Consider the following 20,284-nt stretch of genomic DNA (forward strand, 5'->3'; position numbering starts at 1 on the left):
TCTCGCGGCGCTACGCCCTCTGGGGACAACGTCTACCAGGTGGGAGCTCAGAGCAAGGGGGGGACGGGACTGTGACGGCAGCACGTGCACCACCGCAAACACACAGAGAAAAAAACGCTCTTCGCCCACTGCATGTCAAAACAATTGCTAACCAATTGCAAAAAACATGCTAGTCAAAACAATTAACCAGTTATATGAATGCCCTAGATTTTCATGATTTTGCATAGCCTGGTCTCATTGGAAAGAAGACAATCTCTAGTTTCTAGATAAAAGGGTCAGGGTGATTCTAGGCTTTACTGACACAGTCACAGAGGCTAGAATGGAGGGTTTCATTTCCTCCCAAATCATTTTTCTTCAAAGGGACTACTGTAAATGCATCAGGAGCTAAAGACAAACTCAAGGTCACAGCCACATGTCTCCTCTTTCACCATAAAAAGATTGAGGTCAAAAGACGCAAAAATGGATTTTATATGAATGTTTTTCTACAGGGACGTCCATTCGTTTTTGCTTTTTGCCCTTTGGAGACTCCAAAATTAACCTTGGTTACCAAGAGATTCCAAGGCTTATAACTTTTGAACCCATTTGCCTAGAAACATAACCTTGGTATCTGATGAAAGCTAACACTCTGTAGTTTGTTATGTATTTGGATTTGGTCAATTAGGCACAGCATTACATTAGCATAACCACAAAAAACATATTTTCTTCCATTCCGACAGATTTTGATAAAAAAAAGGGCACACAAAATGTAGTCAAAGTGTTTTTATGTAGAAATATTAGGGGAAAAAAAATATTTACATCATCGAATATCCTGGTAAAATAAGAAAACTGTCTATGAAACTGAGCAAAATACAAAACACACACGAAATATTTACATGATATATAAAAGTTATAATTTCTTCAAGGTGTGCCATGCATTATAACAGTCCCTGTTTATAGTGAAGCAGAGGCACACATCACAGGAGGTGCACTTTACTGTGGTCCTCTGGTGGCAGTGGACACACCTCCTCCGACCTATGGTGCCATCCTGTGAAAAGTGAAAAGGCTTGTGTGAGGCACCTTTAGGAGCAGGAGGGGGTGGCTTTGGTGGGGCTGTGGTGGTAGACCCAACTGCTCTCAGTTCCATCACCAGGGTCTCACGGAAGTCCTTGTGTGACATCACCTTCTCGTTCCTTGCATTGGCCATCTCCTTGTAGAGGATGAAGGCGTTGACGATCGCGATGTCGACGAATTGGTACAGGACAGACCGGTACCACTTCTTGGTCTTGTGCAGGACAGAGTAGTAGTCGATCATGGCTTCGGACAGGTCCACACCACCCATGTTCCTGAGTAGAAAAGGAACATAGCCATTACATTACACTGATATCGATGCATCGACATGATCTCAAAATTCATTTCTAAAGAGTTGAGACTATGAAAACACTGTACATACCTGTTGTAATCCTTCATGGCTGGTGGAATGGGGACATCCTGCACAGACCACTGCCCATCTGCCCCCTTGATCCGTCTCCGGACACTATCCTCTCCATGTGCTGCATGAAATGTGGAACACATCAGCACATCTTTGGTGTCCCTCCACTGCACAAACACCATGGGCCCCTCGCGGATCCAGCGAATGGTGCCCCGGGCGGAGGACCTCACAAGACCGCCTTGCCTGTCTTTTGGGAACCCGATACGCTGTCCGCGAATGGTACCGCAGGCCCAGATCTTCTTTTCCAGCAGGTCACGAAAGAGATTTGGGCTTGTGTAAAAGTTATCCACAAATAACTTGTACCCGGTACCAAGCACATGCGTGTTCGTGAGACGCATTATGGAGTCATAGCTGAGCCCCTTGATGATTTTTGCTCCCTTGCCTTCGTAGATGAAGAAGTCCCAGGTGTAACCATTGGTGGAATCCACAAGCACAAACAGCTTATAACCCCACTTCACAGGCTTGTTCTTCATATACTGCCGGAATCCGCTGCGGGCTTTGGAGGCGACCATTCTCTCATCAATCGCAATGCACTGGTGGGGATGATAATGCGCCATGCACGTCTTCCTAAACTTATGGTACAATGGCTTTATTTTACAAAGTCTATCGTACCCAGCGGTGCCTCTTTTTGAGTTGTTGGCAGCATCTTCACCAGGGTCACTGAGGTGGAGGACACGTGAGATGGCTTTGAACCGGCGCCCGGAGATCACACTTGAGGGAAAAGAAAAGGCGTATAACTCAGACTTTCTCCAATAGTCACGAATTCCAGGTGTCTTGACTAATCCCATGTAGATGATCATCGCCAAGTATGACTTCATCTCTGCCAAGGTGATCTTCTGAAATGTGTCTGGGTGTTTGCTTTCTCCAAATTTGTTTGAATTGTTCACAATGACTTGGAGTAGGTCATCGGTCATGAACAAACTAAACAATTGTAGGATGGTGTATTTTACACGACCCTTGAGCTGGCCACCAGGTGTGCGTGCGGGGTGGAAGGATGGCTGGTCAGGAGTGATGTCCTCCACATCAGTGCCCTGCCATGAACCTTCAGGTACAGAAGTCTGCTGGTCAGTGCTTCTCAGTCCTGCTCTCCCTCTGGTTCTTCCCCTGGGTCTCCCCCTCCCCTGCCCTGCAGGCTGTGTGGAGGTAGAGGATTGGGGTTCCAGCTCCTTCTCTTCTTCCTCCATCTCCACAAACACTGGGGTCCTCCTGGGCCTCTTTGTCTCTGTCTGATAATCTGAGTCAGATGACTCTGGCTCTCTGAAACAAAGAAATGCAATGATTAGCTTATCTCACACCTCATTCACACACACAGCAACATCCCCCAACACCCAGAACAATCTCAACGCAATACCAGGCAGGAGTTGTTTTTACACAGCACCCTTCCCAAAATACAAAGTTTCTGAATTGACCACAGTCAGAGTCAAAATGCAATTTATTCAAACCACATTTACAATTTTCCCTTACACACACGCACACACACACACACGCACACACACACACACAAAATAATAAACACATAACATAATATATGTACTCACAGTTCTAGATCAGGATCTCTTCCTTTTAGGAAATCCTCCTCAGCCTCAGAGTCTACAGATAAATCGCTCTCTGACGAGGACGAATTATCGTCGTCGGATATTTCGCCCGTCACTTTGATTGCCTCCTCAGCCGCGAAAAACTTTTTTCCTGCCATTGAGAAATGCATGGCAAACCTTACAAAAATACGTACACGTTGTCCAAAAACCAACATTGTGCTCCGCAATAACACCAACATTAACGGGTGTTAACAGGGCGCACGCTTTATGCAACTGGAGAAAAGTTTTTTGCAGATCATATATCGTTGGAATCGTCTGTTTACTGGCTAAAGAGCTATGATGCTCGCTCACGAAACTGGTGGGAACAATTATACAAATGGAGGGTGTTCCTAAGCTACATCTCTCTGCCCTATGGGCACCTATTAGCTCATGAGAGGGCTTGTTTGCTTCATTAGACTCTGGACTACAAATCTGACAACCAAGCGTAATTTTATAAGCCTCCAGTGAGACGCGAGAGCCGAAAGAATGGACGGGAAGTGAACTACTGTTTACAGTTTTCGGTCAGAAACGTAATTATTGTGAGGCGTACAAAACATTTTGGATTAAAAGCCTTGGATATTCCATTTCCTTTGACTCTTGGGGATTTATGAAAAATATGTTTTGGAAAATATTACCGCAGTGAAGAAAGGGGCGAGTTTAAAAGGTAAGTAAACAAACCGAACTAGCGCCCCCTAGTTCAGGTGACTATCGACTTGATTACATTTTTATGACGGCTATAAAATCATATTATGCTTTGTGTGTGGGATTAGGCTTTCAAACAATATAACATGACCATGCATTTAGAGGATTTAATGCTTAAAAGTTACAACTAGGTTTGTAAAGTTCGTCGCGACAGACTTCGATGTTGGCTTTGACGGTACAAGTATTTGCAAAGGCCGGTGCTTTTTGAAGGCGAGTGGACAGAAAGATTGTGAAAGATACTGGACCGCTAGGGTGCCAATACTTTTGGAGGCAAGCGGACACGAGCACGTGACGTGATACGAATACCCGTGAGGCAGTTCCCCTCATTGTGCCGTGGACGGCACAGTGTTCATATCACCATTCTCGATGGTGCCTTTAACAAAAAACTGTTTTAATGGTTGGCACTCATTCTGACTCATTCTGACTCCCAACCAATAAAACAGTCCTTTGTTAAAGGCATCATCGAGAATCGTCCTGCATCCTCTTTCCTTCTACCATGATGTACACGGCTATCTTAATCTCATCCACAACTCATTTCAGAAAGACGGTGATTTGGCAAAATACTTTATGATGATTATTTAGACTTTACCATTTGCAGAGTGCTTTACATTCCAGAGGCGGTCAAACGTACGGCCAAGATCTTTGGCATATCCCTCTTCGTACCACACCAAGAGCTCTTGTCCTGGGGCGATGGCTCGACAGCATCGGTACAGAATCTCTCCTTGATACCTGAATGCCATGAGATTCTGCTCTCCTTCATTACGAGCACAATTCACATACCTAAGAAAATAGAGGAATAAAATGTTATGGGGAGAAAACGGTCACTGGTGAAAAGATGTTAAAGAAAACCAATAAATATTTCCAACAAATAAACAAAACCAGCTCACCGCATCCAGTTGGCATGCATCTCTCGCTTGGCATCTATATATTTTTCACCCTGAGCACTTCGTGATATCTGCAAATAAATGACACGGTTACATTTTAGACCCGAACCCAGGGTTAGGACTCAAACTCTCTAACCATTAGGCCACGACTTTCTCTCCCCCCTCCCCCCAATTTAAAGTTACACTACCACATATACCGTCATTTTAAAAGCTTCTAACTTTGGTGCCTTCATCTGGTTAACCCAAGATCATCTGGATCTCTAAGATTTTTGTGACACCTCAAGACCACCACGCAATCTCTGAAGCATGCTGGACGTAGCACCATTATCCGACGAGGCTGCTTCACGTCTATAAGCTATATAAGGGAGTCATAGCTCCAAATTCTGAACTGTTCTGGTACAAAACCTGCCAGCCTGAAACAAAATTACTGTCATGATTTATTTTAGATTAAAAAACTTGGTACATCACAAAAGAAGTCAGTTTATTAGGTGTGTGTAGGTTTTTTGATATCCAGTGCAACTTATACTTAAATATTCTGGTGTTAAACTGTTGAGCTCCTATTAGGGCTGGGTGATAAAACGATAACGATATGTATCGCGATAGACACGTGATCGATATCAATAAAAAAAAAAGATATGTTCGATATTTTTTATTCTACGTCCGAATAACCGACGACTGATGAGCAGAAAATGAGCGGCAGTGTGCGAGGAAATTGTAAATAAAAGAGGAAAAATCAGCGACTTTTTCATCATCTGCAGGTTTTATATTCCACACAATGTTACTGTAGTGTCTCAGGTCTGTGTTTTATATTACAGACGTATCTCAGTCTACCTCAGGTTTATTTCTCTTTACAAAACACTGCACATATTTTACACACTTTATTCACCAGAAGGTGAACAGCAAGTGAACTTCCTCACACTAAACCTGCACTAAATTCTCAGCTTTCTCTGTTTATATTTAACACTTCACACTATTTTTACACTTTATTAAGCGTTTATTACATTTTCTTTCATGTTGCACCTTAAATGTTAAGAGATAATAGTTAAGCGTTCATTGTGACTTTAGACTTATGTTTACATTATAATTATTGGAGGTTTCCCGGTTGGTGACGTTTCTGTCTTAATAACTGAGGGGATTCTGATCAGAGGAAGGTTAAGTTTACAATAAAAGGGTTTAAATCTAATATATTTTTCTCCTAGTCCTTATTTTAAATGGGTCATAAAATATATCAATAATTATCGATATCGACCAAAACGAAACACTGATATCGTGATACAGTTTGCAGTCACATCGCCCAGCCCTAGCTCCTATGCAAAATATGTGAAGGTTGGATGTTATACAATATCATCACTGGAAAACAATCAGTATTATTACCTGGAGACAGTATAGTAGTTAAAGGGCATGAGCTTCTTCTTTAGAATAAGGTTTGGAGCGAGTTGAATGAAAGTACCACAACTGCCCCATTGTTGCCCCACAGTAATGTACCACACTCAACCCAAAACAACAAGCCTTTTAATATTCATAACAACTCACCACCCAGGAGTATCTGCTGTTCATGGTGTCCTCTTGGTCCACCAGCTCTCCCTGGTAGGGTCCGAAGTGCGCACCGACTGGAACAATCTCCCCCTTATTAAACACCCCCAGTCCTGCGTCAGGAATACCGGAATTCCGAATCTCCAGGCCAGGAGGAAGAGTTTGCCTGGCTCGGTCATTGACCCCCATGGGAACAGGGGTATCAGCGATGAAGAGCGCTGGACCGTGAACCTCACACTTGGTGAAGAAGCGCGATTTGCAAAATTCACAATCTGAACATAGAGAAAACAGAATGGAAGAAAAATGAACCAGTGTTATTTTTAATATTCTGCAACACTGTTTATTAAAAGAGTTCCTTATATCGCAGTTCACAATTACTGGTGACATTTATAGTGTGTAGGACATTAATAATTAGTGTCATGGAGATCTGGTGAAGCTCTGATATCTTACACAGGTAAGATTCACCGTCAGCTTCTTCCACTTTAATGGAGATAACATCAGATTTGTGGTCAAAATCATCTCCATGGTGGTAGACGTTGGACTCCGTAGTCTCCTCCTGCTTCATGTGGAGCTCCATCCAGTTAGTCTCTGTTTTTACATCCGCACACAACTGCTCATGAAAAACAGTCAGTGAGATTAATGAGATTAAATATATTATATTAAATTATATTATATTATGTCACAAATCCTGCTGAGAGTCTTTAAATTTTACCTGTGAGGAAACATCAGGAACCTGAGAGGAGGCATTTCTGACTGAACTCATTCTAACAGGTCTGAGAAGAGATCAACACTCATTATTAACACTACTGTTACAATAAACACAAATTATTATTAACACTGTTACAATAAACACTGATTATTAACACTAGTGCTATAGTAAACACCAATTATTATTAACACTACTGTTACAATAAACACCAATTATTATTAACACTAGTGCTATAGTAAACACCAATTATTATTAACACTACTGTTACAATAAACACCAATTATTATTAACACTACTGTTACAATAAACACCAATTATTATTATTAACACTACTGCTATAGCAAACACCAATTATTATTAACACTGCTCTAATTAACACCATTATTAACACTTCTGTTACAATAAACATTAATTATTATTATTATTAACACTACTGTTACAATAAACACCGATTATTATTGATTAACTTTATTTATTTATTTATTTATTTAAGAGAACGTGTCTCGGGAACACAGGTGTTTATCACCGTAAACAAAGTGAATACTTTAAATCAGATTTAGAATAAAACCAATAAAACACCTCGATAAGGCCGCACACAAACACCCACCCCATACCTAGTGCACTAGATAGGGTGCGCACGTGCCTGTTTCCCTGTTCTATCTAGTGCACTTCACTGAAGTACAGATGCATTTGGGACACAGCCACACGTCTGTTTACCTTAAAGCAGGTTTTAAATCATCAAGCGCACACACACAGAGATATTATTTATAACTGAATCAAATGGAAAAACTCGGAATTCATTTAATTTAGAAATTATTAGCGGGGGAATTAGTTCAGCTTTTCGGGCTGGATACCTGCAGCGTCTGGGCGCGTCGTCGTCTCCTTCTTCTTCTTTTACTGATTTTTATTGCGGATGGCAAACCAACTTAAGGTGCATTTACCGCCACCTACTGGACTAGAGTGTGGAGCGCATAATGGTATGGAAGAAAGAAAAAATACAGCTGTATGTTAAATTCTGTTGATCAGTTTTATTTGTTTTAAGAAAATAACTAATTCCTGGAACATCCTAAACTGCTTTGATTCATTTCCTTATAAAACCCGAAGGGGGAAAATCATTTATATCAAACGATCGTAGAGCTTGAATTAATTAATTAATTTAAGTCTTGCTCCTTCATATGCATCACAAGTACATGCTCTAATAATTCTAATTCTAATTCTGCTAGATCACATTTATCACAAAGTCTTTCTAGTGACTTTGTACGATGCAAGAACTGCTTGCAGTGCATTGGCAATCTGTCCTTTTTTTTGTTCTTGGGCATTTTAGGGTCATTTTCAAACTTAGAAATAGCCCTCATACTCATACGGTTTATCCACAATGTTCTCTATTCCATCAAACATTCCCTGAGAACCATATTTAGAGATGTACTTAACAATCAGCTGTTCCATTTTTACAAACTCACAGCTTTCCTAAAATCTTAGTCTTTAAACTTTACACAGTTTCTGTGACTATAAGCTGTCTAGTTAACCGTCTATTTATTAACAGCTCCGCAAATGAACAAAGCAGCCACAATACGTCGGGCTTTTAAACTCAAAAGTCTCACTGCTTCGGACACAGACACACTCCGTCTGGCCTCGAGGTCAACTACAGTAACGCTTAACACTCACAAACAGTCACAAACAGTCACAAACAGTCACAAACACTCACAAACAGTCACAAACACTCACAAACACTCACAAACACTCACAAACAGTCACAAACACTCACAAACAGTCACAAACAGTCACAAACACTCACAAACACTCACAAACAGTTTAAAACGTAACACAGTCACAGTACGCGTCTGCAGTACGTCGGGTTTCTTTGCGTTAAAGCCTAACCGTTTACTTAACCACATTACATGGACTTAAAACACTGTTACAGTCAGACAACCTTTTATTGCTTATTATTGCGGGTTATTGCTTTACACCCTACAGAGCCGCGGTGCGTCGGACTCTTTACACTGTCACTGTTTCACTTACTTTAGAAACACTTTTAGCTATAATTCAACTGCCACACTGCTTCGGGCTGATTCAGTTACTTTAGAATTAGAATAAAATTAGAATTAACAGAATTATAGAATTAGAGTTAACAGAATTATTATAACAAACACACAAGTTTAAGTTACTTTACAAACCTATCAGCTTTAGAAACAACGATTCACACACAACTCTGTCACCACACTGCGTTAGGGTTAATTCAGTTCTGTTAGAATCTTAAACAGAAATGTACAGAATAGGCTTAACAACTATAATAACTCCTGCTTATGATCAGTAAACTATACTCTATTTTCTATTGTACACTAAAACATTTCTTTTCTAGGTTTTTTAAACAAAGGGGTTCCCTGAACAAAAAAACAAACAAAAACAAAAAAAACAGCGTAAAAGAAGTAAATACCGCTTTTCTTACCTTTCCCCACTTTTTTTTTTGGAGTCCGTCGCTGGCTGGCTCACCAATGTAATAAATAAAAAATGCGTCGTGTAAAAATAAGACGATGATGTTGAAGATCTTAATGAAGAACAAGAAGTTTATCCCAGCAAAGCAGTGACAAAACACATGGCGTACTTTGGGTTCGTCGGAGTCAATAAGAACCCCGAGCAAATCCTGCTCAAGCCTTATATACAGTTTTCCCTTTTGGTCATTTAAATGAGGTTCTGTTTTGAGTGTCAGAACTGAATGTCTCCCAAATGGCTGGGCTACACCTTGTTGTCTAGCTGATGGCTTTAAATGTTAATCATGGGCACGTACACCTTGTCTTGCTATTGTTACAATTGTTATCACCCAAGTGGTCACTTTAAATGGTAATCGCAGTCATGTAGACCCTTTGTTCGTGGTGATCCTTAATGTCCTGCTGCCATCCCCATATTTATAACTGAATCAAGTTTATATGTTTAGAGTCCTAAACGTATTACCTTATGATACTGAATGAGCTCTTTTTAAATGAGCTCTTTTTAGATGTTTACCTTAAGAGTGGAATTTGGGTGCAATTTCTGTAATTTCTTACAGGCAATTTGTTCTCATCAAAGTTTAACATTACTTAGATGCTGTCAGTCTTTTCATTATTTCTAATGCACTTGAGCCGCCTGACCTGTTGCCCAGATATATTTCTTATGATTTTCTCAGCTGAAACATCAGTTGGAATCCCTGTTATCACACCTCTAACCCAAGTCTTCTCTTCTGGGATTGAGCATACTACTTTGTGTCCAAGCAGTGATTTTAGTCTCAGCGCCGTTTTTTGTTGTCTATCATCTTTACAGTACAATATCAGTTTGCCATCCCTAAATGTCTGTATACTTTCAATTGTTCAAGTGCTTTTGTTCATTTCAATGGGTTTATGAGATTTACAGACTCAGTAGCAAACTTCACTAAAACTTTATACTCCTCTTTCAAGTCAAGTCAAGAGTCAAGAAGCTTTTATTGTCATTACAACCATATATAGCTGTTACAGTACACAGTGAAATGAGACAACATTTCTCCAGGATCATGGTGCTACATAAAACAAAGACAGGGCTAAGGACATGTAAGTAGTCTTATAGCCACATAAAGTGCAACTGTGCAACCTGGTGCAAACAGTGCAGGACAAGACAAACAAGACAGTGCAGGACAAAAGACAGTGCAGACAAAAAGTTACAAGACAATACAAAAAGTACAAAAAATGCAATACACAAAAGACATTAAACAGTAACAGAAACAGCGCCGACCGACCAGTGTGTATACTGTGTGTGTATACTGTGTGTAAATACTGAATGTTCAAACCATATTTGGTGCAGTATCATTAGAAGGAACACAGTTTCTTAGCAGCAGGTCCTTTGGATAATATATAGAGTTGTGCAAAAAACAGCAAATGACTGAAATATTGTATAGTATGTGTGTAATGGCTGAGATATTGTACAATATGTGCAAAAACAGCTGAAGTGTTGGACAGTATGTGCAAAAACAGCAGAAAAGTGTGTAAAACAGTGTGTGTGTTTTGTGAGGGTCTGTGCAGTCCATAGAGATGATGTGTGTGTACGTTGTGCTCAGTATAGTACAGTTCAGTTATTGAGAAGTCTGATGGCTTGTGGGAAGAAACTGTTATGCAGTCTGGTCGTGAGGGCCCGAATGCTTCCTCCTTCTTGTCCTTTTCACTTTCCGTTTCTGAGATTTGTCCCCATTTTAACCCCATCCGAACAATTTTAGAACGTCTGACGGGTTTCCTGTATGCTGAAATTAGCATAACAGATATGTGGTCTGAGTCTCCGAGGTGGTGGATGTTTGTGCAAAGATCCAGCGTGTTTTCCCTTTCGTTGCAAAGTCCACGTACTGATGAATTTTAGGGAGAAATGATTGAAATGTCCGGTAATAATAAACAGATAATAGCCCCATAGAGTTCATATGGTGCCTCTTTAGCATTAGCGCTGGGGTGAATGTACACTCTGACAATGAAAACAGCAGTGAAATACTGGGGTAAATAAAATAGCCTAACAGTCTAAAATAAAATGATCTAACAGTCACAAACTCAACAAACGACGAGCAGTAAATCCAGAAAGACGATTATGTTGGGTAACAGTAAGTATTTAATCAGGTGTTAAACTCCACCCCTGGTAGGTATTTGGGGTTTATGGGTCCATCCAACAAAACTGCACCTAACTTTAACACTAGTTTTGCTAAACCTGCGCAATTTTGCGTAAAATCTTTGGACCTCACACCTACCAGCACCCCTACAGCTCCATTGTTTTATTTATTGTATATATATAATGCTTATAAAGTAAAAATTCTACAATGATCACCATTCTGTGTGATCAGCTTAAATGTGTAGCTTTTTTTTCTGGAGGCCTAATGAGATGCAATGCCCAATTTGTGTGTGTGTGTGTGTGTGTGTGTGTTTTGGGTGCGTGTGTTAGTGGACATTTTATGTGTGCATTTTTGTGTCTGTACAGGTATGTATGTTCATTGCGCTGAAAAGGGTAAAAGTGTGACCTATTGCCCCACTAAATGTGCCCGGGTCAAATTGACCCGGGAGGACAAGATTAATTTTACTTGCAGAGTTCATAATTTGGAACAATCTTGGTAAATTTCAGGCAAATATGTGGAAGGAAACCCAAGTTAAGACACATTATACTTTCCAGATGAATCAAATAGACCCCAGGTCTGTACAAGGGTTATATAAATATGATATGTACTATGGTAATGACAAACAGCACACAATTTTTTAATTTGAAATAAACAGACTATTTTGTATAGATAGGCCTTGAAAGTTTCCGTCACAGACAGAAGTTTGGCCTGCCTTGGATCTGAGCTACTCTGAGTGAACAAATGCAAATGAGCCAGGCCTCACAGGTGATGGAGCCGTTTGCACAACAAAAGCAGGGCTGAAGAACTGTGAAAATCTCAATAGGGGGGAATCACACCTTGGGACCTGCACCAGAAAATAAAAAATCCAGTATTTCTAGTGGTAATAATGAGCCAGAAGCTACTCCATCCATACTGACACCACAAAAGCCCTCCTGAGAGCCGGAGCTTCAAGCTCCCATAGTTCATCAACTGAAACCCATGACAAAGAACATTATATTTTTGACCAGGAAATGGTCCAACATTTAGAAAAGTGTTCAGCATTCAGCAGCTCACAGACACAACCACTAAGCTTTACATGAAACCAGACAGACCATTATGTCTGGTAAGTAAGTATTAAGTGTTAAACTCCACCACTGCCAGGTATTTATGGGTCCTCGGGGTCCTCAGATCCGTCTTTGTTATGTTTCTGTGAAATAAAGATTTATTCTGTAAGTCAGATCGTAATGTAGAAGCTTGAATGTTTGCTCCTAAATATTCACGTGTGAATGAGGTAGTGTATTTCTGTTTCTGACCCGTAACTGACACACGGTGAGCTTCATCAGTCATGAGAAGAAAAACAACGTACTTTTAGTAACTCATAACACCGTTTACAATTTTTCTTCATCTCTTTGTACTGCAGCTGTTGGAACTTTTCAGCCACCATCTTTTGCTCTTTCTCCTAAAACAGAATGAAGCAAAAAGAGGTCAAAACTCAAGTGTTTACTTTTTCATCCAAAAAAACGAAACCTGACGTTTTATTTTTTATTTCTCACTTACCGCCGTTAACACATCACATTTTCTGCGTGTATCTTCGAGCTCTTCCTCCAGCGTCTGTACAAAGGCTTGCAGTTTGGTCGCCTGGGATATCTGGACAGACAGCTCCTGGAAGATAAAGAATCGAATCTGTTTGTCAGCCGACTGACTACACTACTGGTAACTGAGACTATGAAGGTGGCAGAGGCATTAAAACTGACCTTCAGCTGATTATACTGATTTATCAGGATCATGTGAGCGTCGTGATCGTGATCAATCTCCTATAACATAGTTGTTGAACAAAAACGGTTAAAATAAATAAATTCTAACACAAAGTGAATTTTGGTGGAGTAGACAATAAGGACTCGACATCACACTGATTTCTGTTTTTTTTATATATAGCAGTCCTACAGCATTCCTGGTTTAATGAGAGGTGAAATTTACCTGGATTAACTTTTCACAGTTCTGTAACATCTCCTTGCACTCTGAATTCAGGATGTTAAAATTCTCCAGTGCTTTCTGATAATCCTGAAACACAGTAACAGAGGAAATGACAAGGTGCAGACTTGTTCACTTTTACAATGGGGCACTTCTGAACATGGGTATTAAAGGTGGGGTCTCCGATGTTTGAGAAACGCTTCAGAAAACTGAGTCGGGACGACAAACAAATTAAAATTAAAACAATCGTGTAGCCGATGAGTAGAAAGGGGCGTGTCTTGTCGATATGGGCGGAGAGAGTGTTCAGTGCGCGTGTGTGACGTTAGCAGAAAGCAGTTTTAACATCAACATGGAGGATAAAAACAAAGAAAGAAAGAGAAGAAAGACTTACGATAAGGACAAGAAGTAGGACGTGTTAATATAGGATCAGCTTTCCAGCGCTGGAGAGAACTGAAGAAGCAGGAAGTTGGCCACATATTCACAGGTTGGAGTTTCCCGAGTCAATAACTCCTGAGCTAAACGCTGTTACTACACAAATAACACCTCTTTTCTATCGTAGTAATGTAGAGAGGCAGCTACAACCGCGTTTTGTGTAGTAACAGCGTTTAGCTCAGGAGTTATCGACTCGGGGAAACTCCGACCTGTGAATATGTGGCTGACTTTACTTAAGACGCCGAGGCGCTTTTTTCCTTCTCGATAGGTGAGTAACGTTGGTTTTGCTTTGTTACACCGAACTAATATATGCCTTTGTCCTTTACATCATTATGCTTGTGTGGCATTTTTGCTTGTTTGTTTATCTACAATCGTATTGTTCTTCCCTTCAGCTATGATAAAGACAAGTTTCTGTTAGTCGCCCGGGTTACGTATGTATGTGTGGGCGGAGCTATCGATACAGGGGTGGGACCCGTTTGGGTTAGGGGCGTGTTTGTTTTGGTGATTTTATGTCAACATTGGCTTTCAAACAACGGAGACCTCACCTTTAACTAGGTGTAGTTTATTGGTGCAACAAATTTAAACTTCTGACATTTGCATTTTTTTCTCTCCTCCAAAAACAATCAAACCCATGACCAGTGATACTATACAAAATTAATACTGAATATCAACAGCCAAATAATATAAACCTGATAAAAAGAGAACCTGATTTAACAATTTAATGTTTCTATACCGTGCTCCAATTCTATTTAATACATCTTAAAAGTCAGTGTTAAGTTGTTTATTTATCCTGTAGAGTAACTTCATGCAACATGAGTACTGCTTGATGCAAGAGCTTACCTCCGTTAACTTTTTAGTCCTGAGCCGAGTCTTAACAATCTTTACTTTCAACTCGTCCACACAATCTTGTAGAACATCCGATTCAGATAACAGCTCATAGTTCTTTGTTCTAGTCGCCTCATGGGACACCGTCGCCTGCTCATATTTCTTCTCAGCTTCAACCAGAGCGACCTGCTTGTTCTGCTGCAAGGGTGTTGGTTTTATTTACTTTCCCTTCAGACATTCAGACATTATAGAGGATTCATCTCCTCAGTCATCATAACAGTTCATCAGAATCAAGCGCTTTAACGATGAGAGACAAAATGTGAGAATGGACACGCACCAATAATTGAACCATTAGTGACTCCTCGTCTGCTAAAAATTCCTTCATCTCCTGGTACTCTAACTTCAGCATACTGTGATAGTCCATCTCGCACTTACGCTCCTAAAACACAGCCATGTACAGTAGAAGATGTTTAAACTTCAGTACTTACTTTTACATTTTTTTATCTTCACTGAGACTTTTAAATCTTCAGCAAAAATAGAAAGTCAGCATCTCAAACTAGAAATCAAATTTTATTTCATTTTATGTGTATAGAAAACCTTCATAAGAGCTTTTAGGCAAGGCAAAGCAAGCTTATTTGTATAGCACATTTCATACACAGAGGTCATTCAAAGTGCTTTACATAGAAATTAGAAAACAGTTTTTACTTTTTTTATAGAAAGCGAAATCTTGTCTCTACCGAAAACACATCCTAAAGCTAGCTTAGTAGGTCAGAGGCATTAAGTAAAGACTATGAACAAAATAAAGACAAATAAATCTAATCATTCAGACATGACTAAAGAAATGCTGACACATGGCCTGTAGCTTTAAGCCGTAAACAGATGCCTCATCTGATAGAAGATTAAGAACAAATGTATTATTATTATTTAGACTATATATTAATACATACTTTTTAAGCACAGTGATATAAGATCTCAAAATGACTTCCATGTCTTTACTCTGATTGTTCGGTTCTGTCAGTAATTTGAGCGATTGAACTTTTATAGAGAAGGCTAAATGAAGCCTAATGTGAGTATTCATATCATTTATAAAGGAACTGCCTAGTGCAAGAATTTCCTCACTTACCTTTCTTATGATGTCACACTTCCTCTGTACCTCACTGAGTTTTTCATTGGCCTCGTCCACCGTGTCTTGCAGCGAGTTGAATGCAGATATCAGGTCGTTGTTCTCGTCCCGTAGCTCAGCATTGATGTCCTGCAGCGTCTCGTATTTTCTCTGAGCTTCAGCCACAACTACCTTGAAGCAGTACAACCGTAGAGACACATTTAAACTCATCTCACTCAGAAGAAGCTTGAATTGCTTCGAGGGAAATCCTTTAGTGATAACTTTACTGCTTCACTTCAGTGAAAATTCTGAGGGACGTCTGTAACTTTAATCTGTAAACAAATGTCTTATTTGATAGATTAAGAACAAATTTATTAATATTACCAGATATTATTCATTCATTCATTCATTTTCTACCGCTTGTCCGAACTATCTCAGGCATCATCGGGCATCGAGGCATGATACACCCTGGACAGAGTGCCAACCCATCACAGGGCACACACACACTCATTCACTCACACACACACACACACTACGGACAATTTTCCAGAGATGCCAATCAACCTACCATGCATGTCTTTGGACCGGGGAGGAAACCGGAGTACCCGGAGGAAACCCCCAAGGCACGGGGAGAACATGCAAACTCCACACACACGAGGTGGAGGCGGGAATCGAACCCCCAACCCTGGAGGTGTGAGGCGATCATGCTAACCACTAAGCCACCATGCACCCCCATTAGATATTTATATTACATTATTTTATATATATATTATATTATTTTTAAGCATGAAAGTGAGTCACGGTGACGTCTGTGTCGGTCTTTCGGTCTTTAATCTCAATGTTCAGTTCGTTATCTCAGTGATCTGTGTGCTTGACCTTTTATGGAGTCTTGTGGGTGTTAATAAATGCTAATGAGCTGTGACATGAACGCTCTTTACACTGAACAGGTGATCAACATACACACACGAGTACACAACAACAAAAAATCCAGCAGAAACAATGACACAAACATTTAAAACACACTCATTGTTTCTAAAGGAACTGCTGACTGCAAGGATTTTCTCACTTACATTATTTATGATGTCACACTTCCTGTATAGCTCAGAGAGCTGTTCAAAGTCGAATGCAGACATCAGGTCGTTGTTGTCGTCCCGTAGCTCAGCATTGACGTCCTGCAGCGTCTCATATTTTCTCTGAGCTTCAGCCACAACTACCTTGAAGCAGTACAACCGTAGAGACACATTTAAACTCATCTCACTCAGAAGAAGCTTGAATTGCTTTGAGGGAATTCCTTTAGTGATAACTTTACTGCTTCACTTCAGTGACAAAGGAATAAATACAAAGTAATATCAATTTTGGTCAAGTTTATTTATAGCGGTATTATAGAAGTGATGATCTCTCAGAACTTACATTCAAATAGTTAATGCTCCATTTCAAAGTTCCCTCCATCTTCTTGAACTTTGTCTGTAAGAGACTGTGAGTGAACTTCTCCTGCTCGTACTCCTAAAACACAACCATGGGGCAGAAGAGGTTTAAACTTTCCACATCTTGATTGAGACACATTCATATAGTAAATAAAAAGAAAGTCAGCATCTTAAACTAGAAATACACTTTTTATTTTGTTTCCTGTGGGAATCGATTTATTCACAAAAACCTTCTTGTGAACATTTACTCAAAAGATCTGGGATCATGAAAATCTTGTATGTGCTGAAAAATGGTCTCCTACTCGAGACCCTGAGTGTTTAAGTTTATGCGTAAGGAGACTAATGTAATTAATGTAAACTAATGTAACTTCACATTATATAATGACTCGATTGCAGGACTTTAATATTTACTATAATTATTATTATACATTATTAACTATGTTTTATATCAGATTATTGAGTCATGGGTGAAAAAAACACACACTCATTATTTATAAAGGAACTGTGAGGATTTTCTCCCTTACCATCAGTGACATGCTGCACTTCCTGTATGCCGCATGAAGCTCTTTCTTGTAGTCCTGCAATGTGTCTTGCAGCAAATGTATATTGAATATCAGGTCCAAGTTCTCGTTCTCTACCTGAACTTGTGACTTCATCACCTTCTCATATTTACTCTCAGCTTCAGCAAGAGCAGTCTGCAGGATCTACAACAAAAGTGTGAAATATTCAGCAGTTTTATTATCATTATTTCCATTTTCTTCCATCATTAAACACATCAGTCAGCTGTTGGTCCTAAGGACAGGTTTAAGCCTGATTTGTCCTTCTTCATGCAAGTCTGTGAGTGCACCAGGATGTTGTGTGTTTATTCTCACATGGGAAAATAACTCGTTTATATTCAGCAGTGTGTTATATTAAACTTTATGCCTCAACACTAATATTATCATTGTTGGGATATTGTGTCACGGTGAAACAAAAGGCAAGAGAGGATCCAAATGCAGATAGGACTTTACTGGACAAAAACAAGAAACAAACATACAGGCAGGCAAAACAGATCAGGACACGGAACAGGAACAGAGAACAACATGAACCAAACACCTACAACGACCAACACCAGGGAAGTGAACAGACAGAGTAGATATAGTGGACAGGAGCCAATAACAAAGCAGAGACGATTAGAGACAAAGACAAGACACCTGGGGAAGAGATGGAATGTGATTAGTGTCCATGGTGAGCAATGAGTGGGCGGAGCAAAACAATTAACATCAGGGAGAGACGGCAGACAGAAACAAGGGGAAAACACAGATAGACACATTACATATTGATGGACATGAAATCTTCTCTCTCTGTTTAATATCATGTCACTGTTCATGCCTCCAAACAGGTGAGCATCAGTTTCAGTCTACAGACAGTTTTTCTGTTACTCTGACTGATTGATACTCATTTTATTTTGAAAAGAATTATTTATATGTGGGGTTTTTTCTCACCTCAATTTCTCTCTTATTCTCTCTCTGTATCTCAAAGATCAGTTCCTCCAGTTGTCTCAGTCTTTTCTCCAGCACGGACGCCTTGTTCCTCTCATCCGTCTCCAGCACGGACGCCTCATCCGTCTCATCCGTCTCCAGCTCGGACGCCTCGTCCCTCTCATCCGTCTTCATTTGACATCCCTGAAAGTTCACATCCACATGTTATCAGACTTATTTTCTCTGTTAGTTCTGTGTAAACTCTGGAGACTCTAGCTAGCTTTATCAGCAGTTTATGAAATACTAAAACCAGTCCTTCTTTTTCTTCATTCTGATGTTTGTGACATGAACATTAACGGAAGCTTTTGACATGAATCTGAATAATTGTATACATTGTGCAGCTGCCACATGATTAAATAACTGCAGAAATGAATTGAGCAGGTGTACCAGTGTTCCTAATAAAGTGGACGGTGTGTGTATGTACTTTATACAGGAGAAAAGCTTTACAGAATAAATTACAGTTAAATGCTGTTCAGATCATAACTGGTCACACTAATGTAGATACACAGCTAATAGCTCGGTCTCACTGACAATATTTTAATAATAGTATTTTTTTTTTACCTTTCAGTTAGTTAGCTGGCTGTAAAACCATTATAGTCGAGTTTGTGTTAGATTATTTAACCCATTTTTAACCCATTTTAACCCACATTCATCACATCCAGGACTTAAACCAAAAGGTCCCTAAGCAGCTGTTTTTCTCGAGTTTCCCCCAAACTAGTTGTGTAGTGATTAGTGCGGACCTCAGTGAGGACCTCAGGACCAGCGCTCACCTCCGCTCTTTTCTGTCCATCTCTTAGCTTCTTCACCAAATAATAAAATCCTGCAGCAGCGACCGCAAGTCCAGCTGCAGCCAGAAGAAGATCTGTAGCCAAATCAAGACTTATCCAATATGGTGTCATAACTGTCAACTCGCTCAAACACCCCGTGTTCAGTTAGAAAGATCAGATGAATAGTGAGAAGTCCTCCGCTTTTCTGTCGCCTGGTTACCGCAGTGTGTTCGGTCATAACGCGTCACAACGAACTCCATCGAATTCAGTTAGAAACAGATTCAGGTTCCATCGAATGGGACGATGAAGTGTGTGTGTGTGTGTGTGTGTGTGTGTGTGTGTGTGTGTGTGTGTGTGTGTGTGTGTGTGTGAGTGTGTGTTGTTATATTATTATTATTATATATAAAATGATTACCTAATAAAACTAATTTTACAATTGTAATTTAATTGGCTAAACGGAACAACTATAAAACAATTCTGTATTATTGTTACAATAAATAAAGCATAATAATAATAATAATAATAATAATAATAATAATAATAATAATAATTGTATTAACATTTTTTATATTCACTTACAAAATATCATTAAACAGATCCTAACAAATCTAATTATACAAAAGATGCTTGTATTTTATTAGATTTTAAATAACTGAACAACACACAATTTGTCTGTAAATTCTTTACTTTAAATGTCTATTTTTATTTTGTAAAAGCAACTAAAAAGTCTATAAAGTTCTTTATCAACTGATTGAGTGCCTTTTCATCCCCAGGACATAATATGTATAAAATACTTTTTATTA

The 20,284-nt window shown here is 39.6% G+C and overlaps 2 protein-coding genes and 1 long non-coding RNA gene across 5 annotated transcripts; 1 reads left to right on the top strand and 2 right to left on the bottom strand.

Moving 5' to 3' along the window:
• Nucleotides 1–744: 744 nt before the first annotated feature.
• Nucleotides 745–7,608, bottom strand: LOC113642085 (piggyBac transposable element-derived protein 4-like). Its single transcript, XM_047814646.1, has 9 exons — nucleotides 7,588–7,608; nucleotides 6,874–6,934; nucleotides 6,612–6,771; nucleotides 6,162–6,433; nucleotides 4,632–4,699; nucleotides 4,334–4,524; nucleotides 3,007–3,154; nucleotides 1,430–2,725; nucleotides 745–1,322 (listed from the first exon to the last, which is right to left on the bottom strand). Exons 2-9 carry the CDS (start codon nucleotides 6,922–6,924, stop codon nucleotides 887–889), a joined length of 2,622 nt encoding a protein of 873 aa, XP_047670602.1. The 5' UTR covers nucleotides 6,925–6,934; nucleotides 7,588–7,608; the 3' UTR covers nucleotides 745–886.
• Nucleotides 7,609–11,445: 3,837 nt separating this feature from the next.
• Nucleotides 11,446–19,760, bottom strand: LOC113642086 (CAP-Gly domain-containing linker protein 1-like). 3 transcript variants are annotated; one of them, XM_047814651.1, is made up of 13 exons: nucleotides 19,485–19,760; nucleotides 18,679–18,858; nucleotides 17,719–17,898; nucleotides 17,181–17,273; nucleotides 16,841–16,984; nucleotides 15,792–15,962; nucleotides 15,006–15,107; nucleotides 14,684–14,863; nucleotides 13,418–13,501; nucleotides 13,195–13,254; nucleotides 12,998–13,102; nucleotides 12,807–12,899; nucleotides 11,446–12,647 (listed from the first exon to the last, which is right to left on the bottom strand). In XM_047814651.1, exons 1-13 carry the CDS (start codon nucleotides 19,611–19,613, stop codon nucleotides 12,606–12,608), a joined length of 1,563 nt encoding a protein of 520 aa, XP_047670607.1. In that variant the 5' UTR covers nucleotides 19,614–19,760; the 3' UTR covers nucleotides 11,446–12,605. The 3 variants fall into 3 exon arrangements, with proteins under 3 accessions (XP_047670607.1, XP_027001209.2, XP_047670608.1); XM_027145408.2 differs by having other exon boundaries at nucleotides 14,684–14,866; nucleotides 19,485–19,759; XM_047814652.1 differs by having other exon boundaries at nucleotides 12,754–12,899; nucleotides 14,684–14,866; nucleotides 19,485–19,759.
• Nucleotides 18,410–19,091, top strand: LOC113642093. Its single transcript, XR_003440465.2, has 2 exons — nucleotides 18,410–18,575; nucleotides 18,716–19,091. It is a non-coding gene; the product is annotated as an uncharacterized LOC113642093 (long non-coding RNA).
• Nucleotides 19,761–20,284: the final 524 nt, after the last annotated feature.

The sequence above is a fragment of the Tachysurus fulvidraco genome, chromosome 6 (genome assembly GCF_022655615.1).
Source record: "Tachysurus fulvidraco isolate hzauxx_2018 chromosome 6, HZAU_PFXX_2.0, whole genome shotgun sequence".
NCBI lineage: Eukaryota > Metazoa > Chordata > Actinopteri > Siluriformes > Bagridae > Tachysurus > Tachysurus fulvidraco.

Coding starts and splice junctions, on each gene's coding strand:
- LOC113642086 (XM_027145408.2), bottom strand. CDS start 19,613: ATGACACCATATTGGATAAGTCTTGATTTGGCTACAGATCTTCTTCTG. Junction 14,867..15,005: donor CACTAATGGTTCAATTATTG/GTGCGTGTCCAT, acceptor ACACCCTTGCAG/CAGAACAAGCAGGTCGCTCT. Junction 13,103..13,194: donor ATCAGTATAATCAGCTGAAG/GTCAGTTTTAAT, acceptor TTTATCTTCCAG/GAGCTGTCTGTCCAGATATC.
- LOC113642085 (XM_047814646.1), bottom strand. CDS start 6,924: ATGAGTTCAGTCAGAAATGCCTCCTCTCAGGTTCCTGATGTTTCCTCA. Junction 6,772..6,873: donor TTCCTGATGTTTCCTCACAG/GTAAAATTTAAA, acceptor TTTCATGAGCAG/TTGTGTGCGGATGTAAAAAC. Junction 4,700..6,161: donor ACAGCAGATACTCCTGGGTG/GTGAGTTGTTAT, acceptor ATTTATTTGCAG/ATATCACGAAGTGCTCAGGG.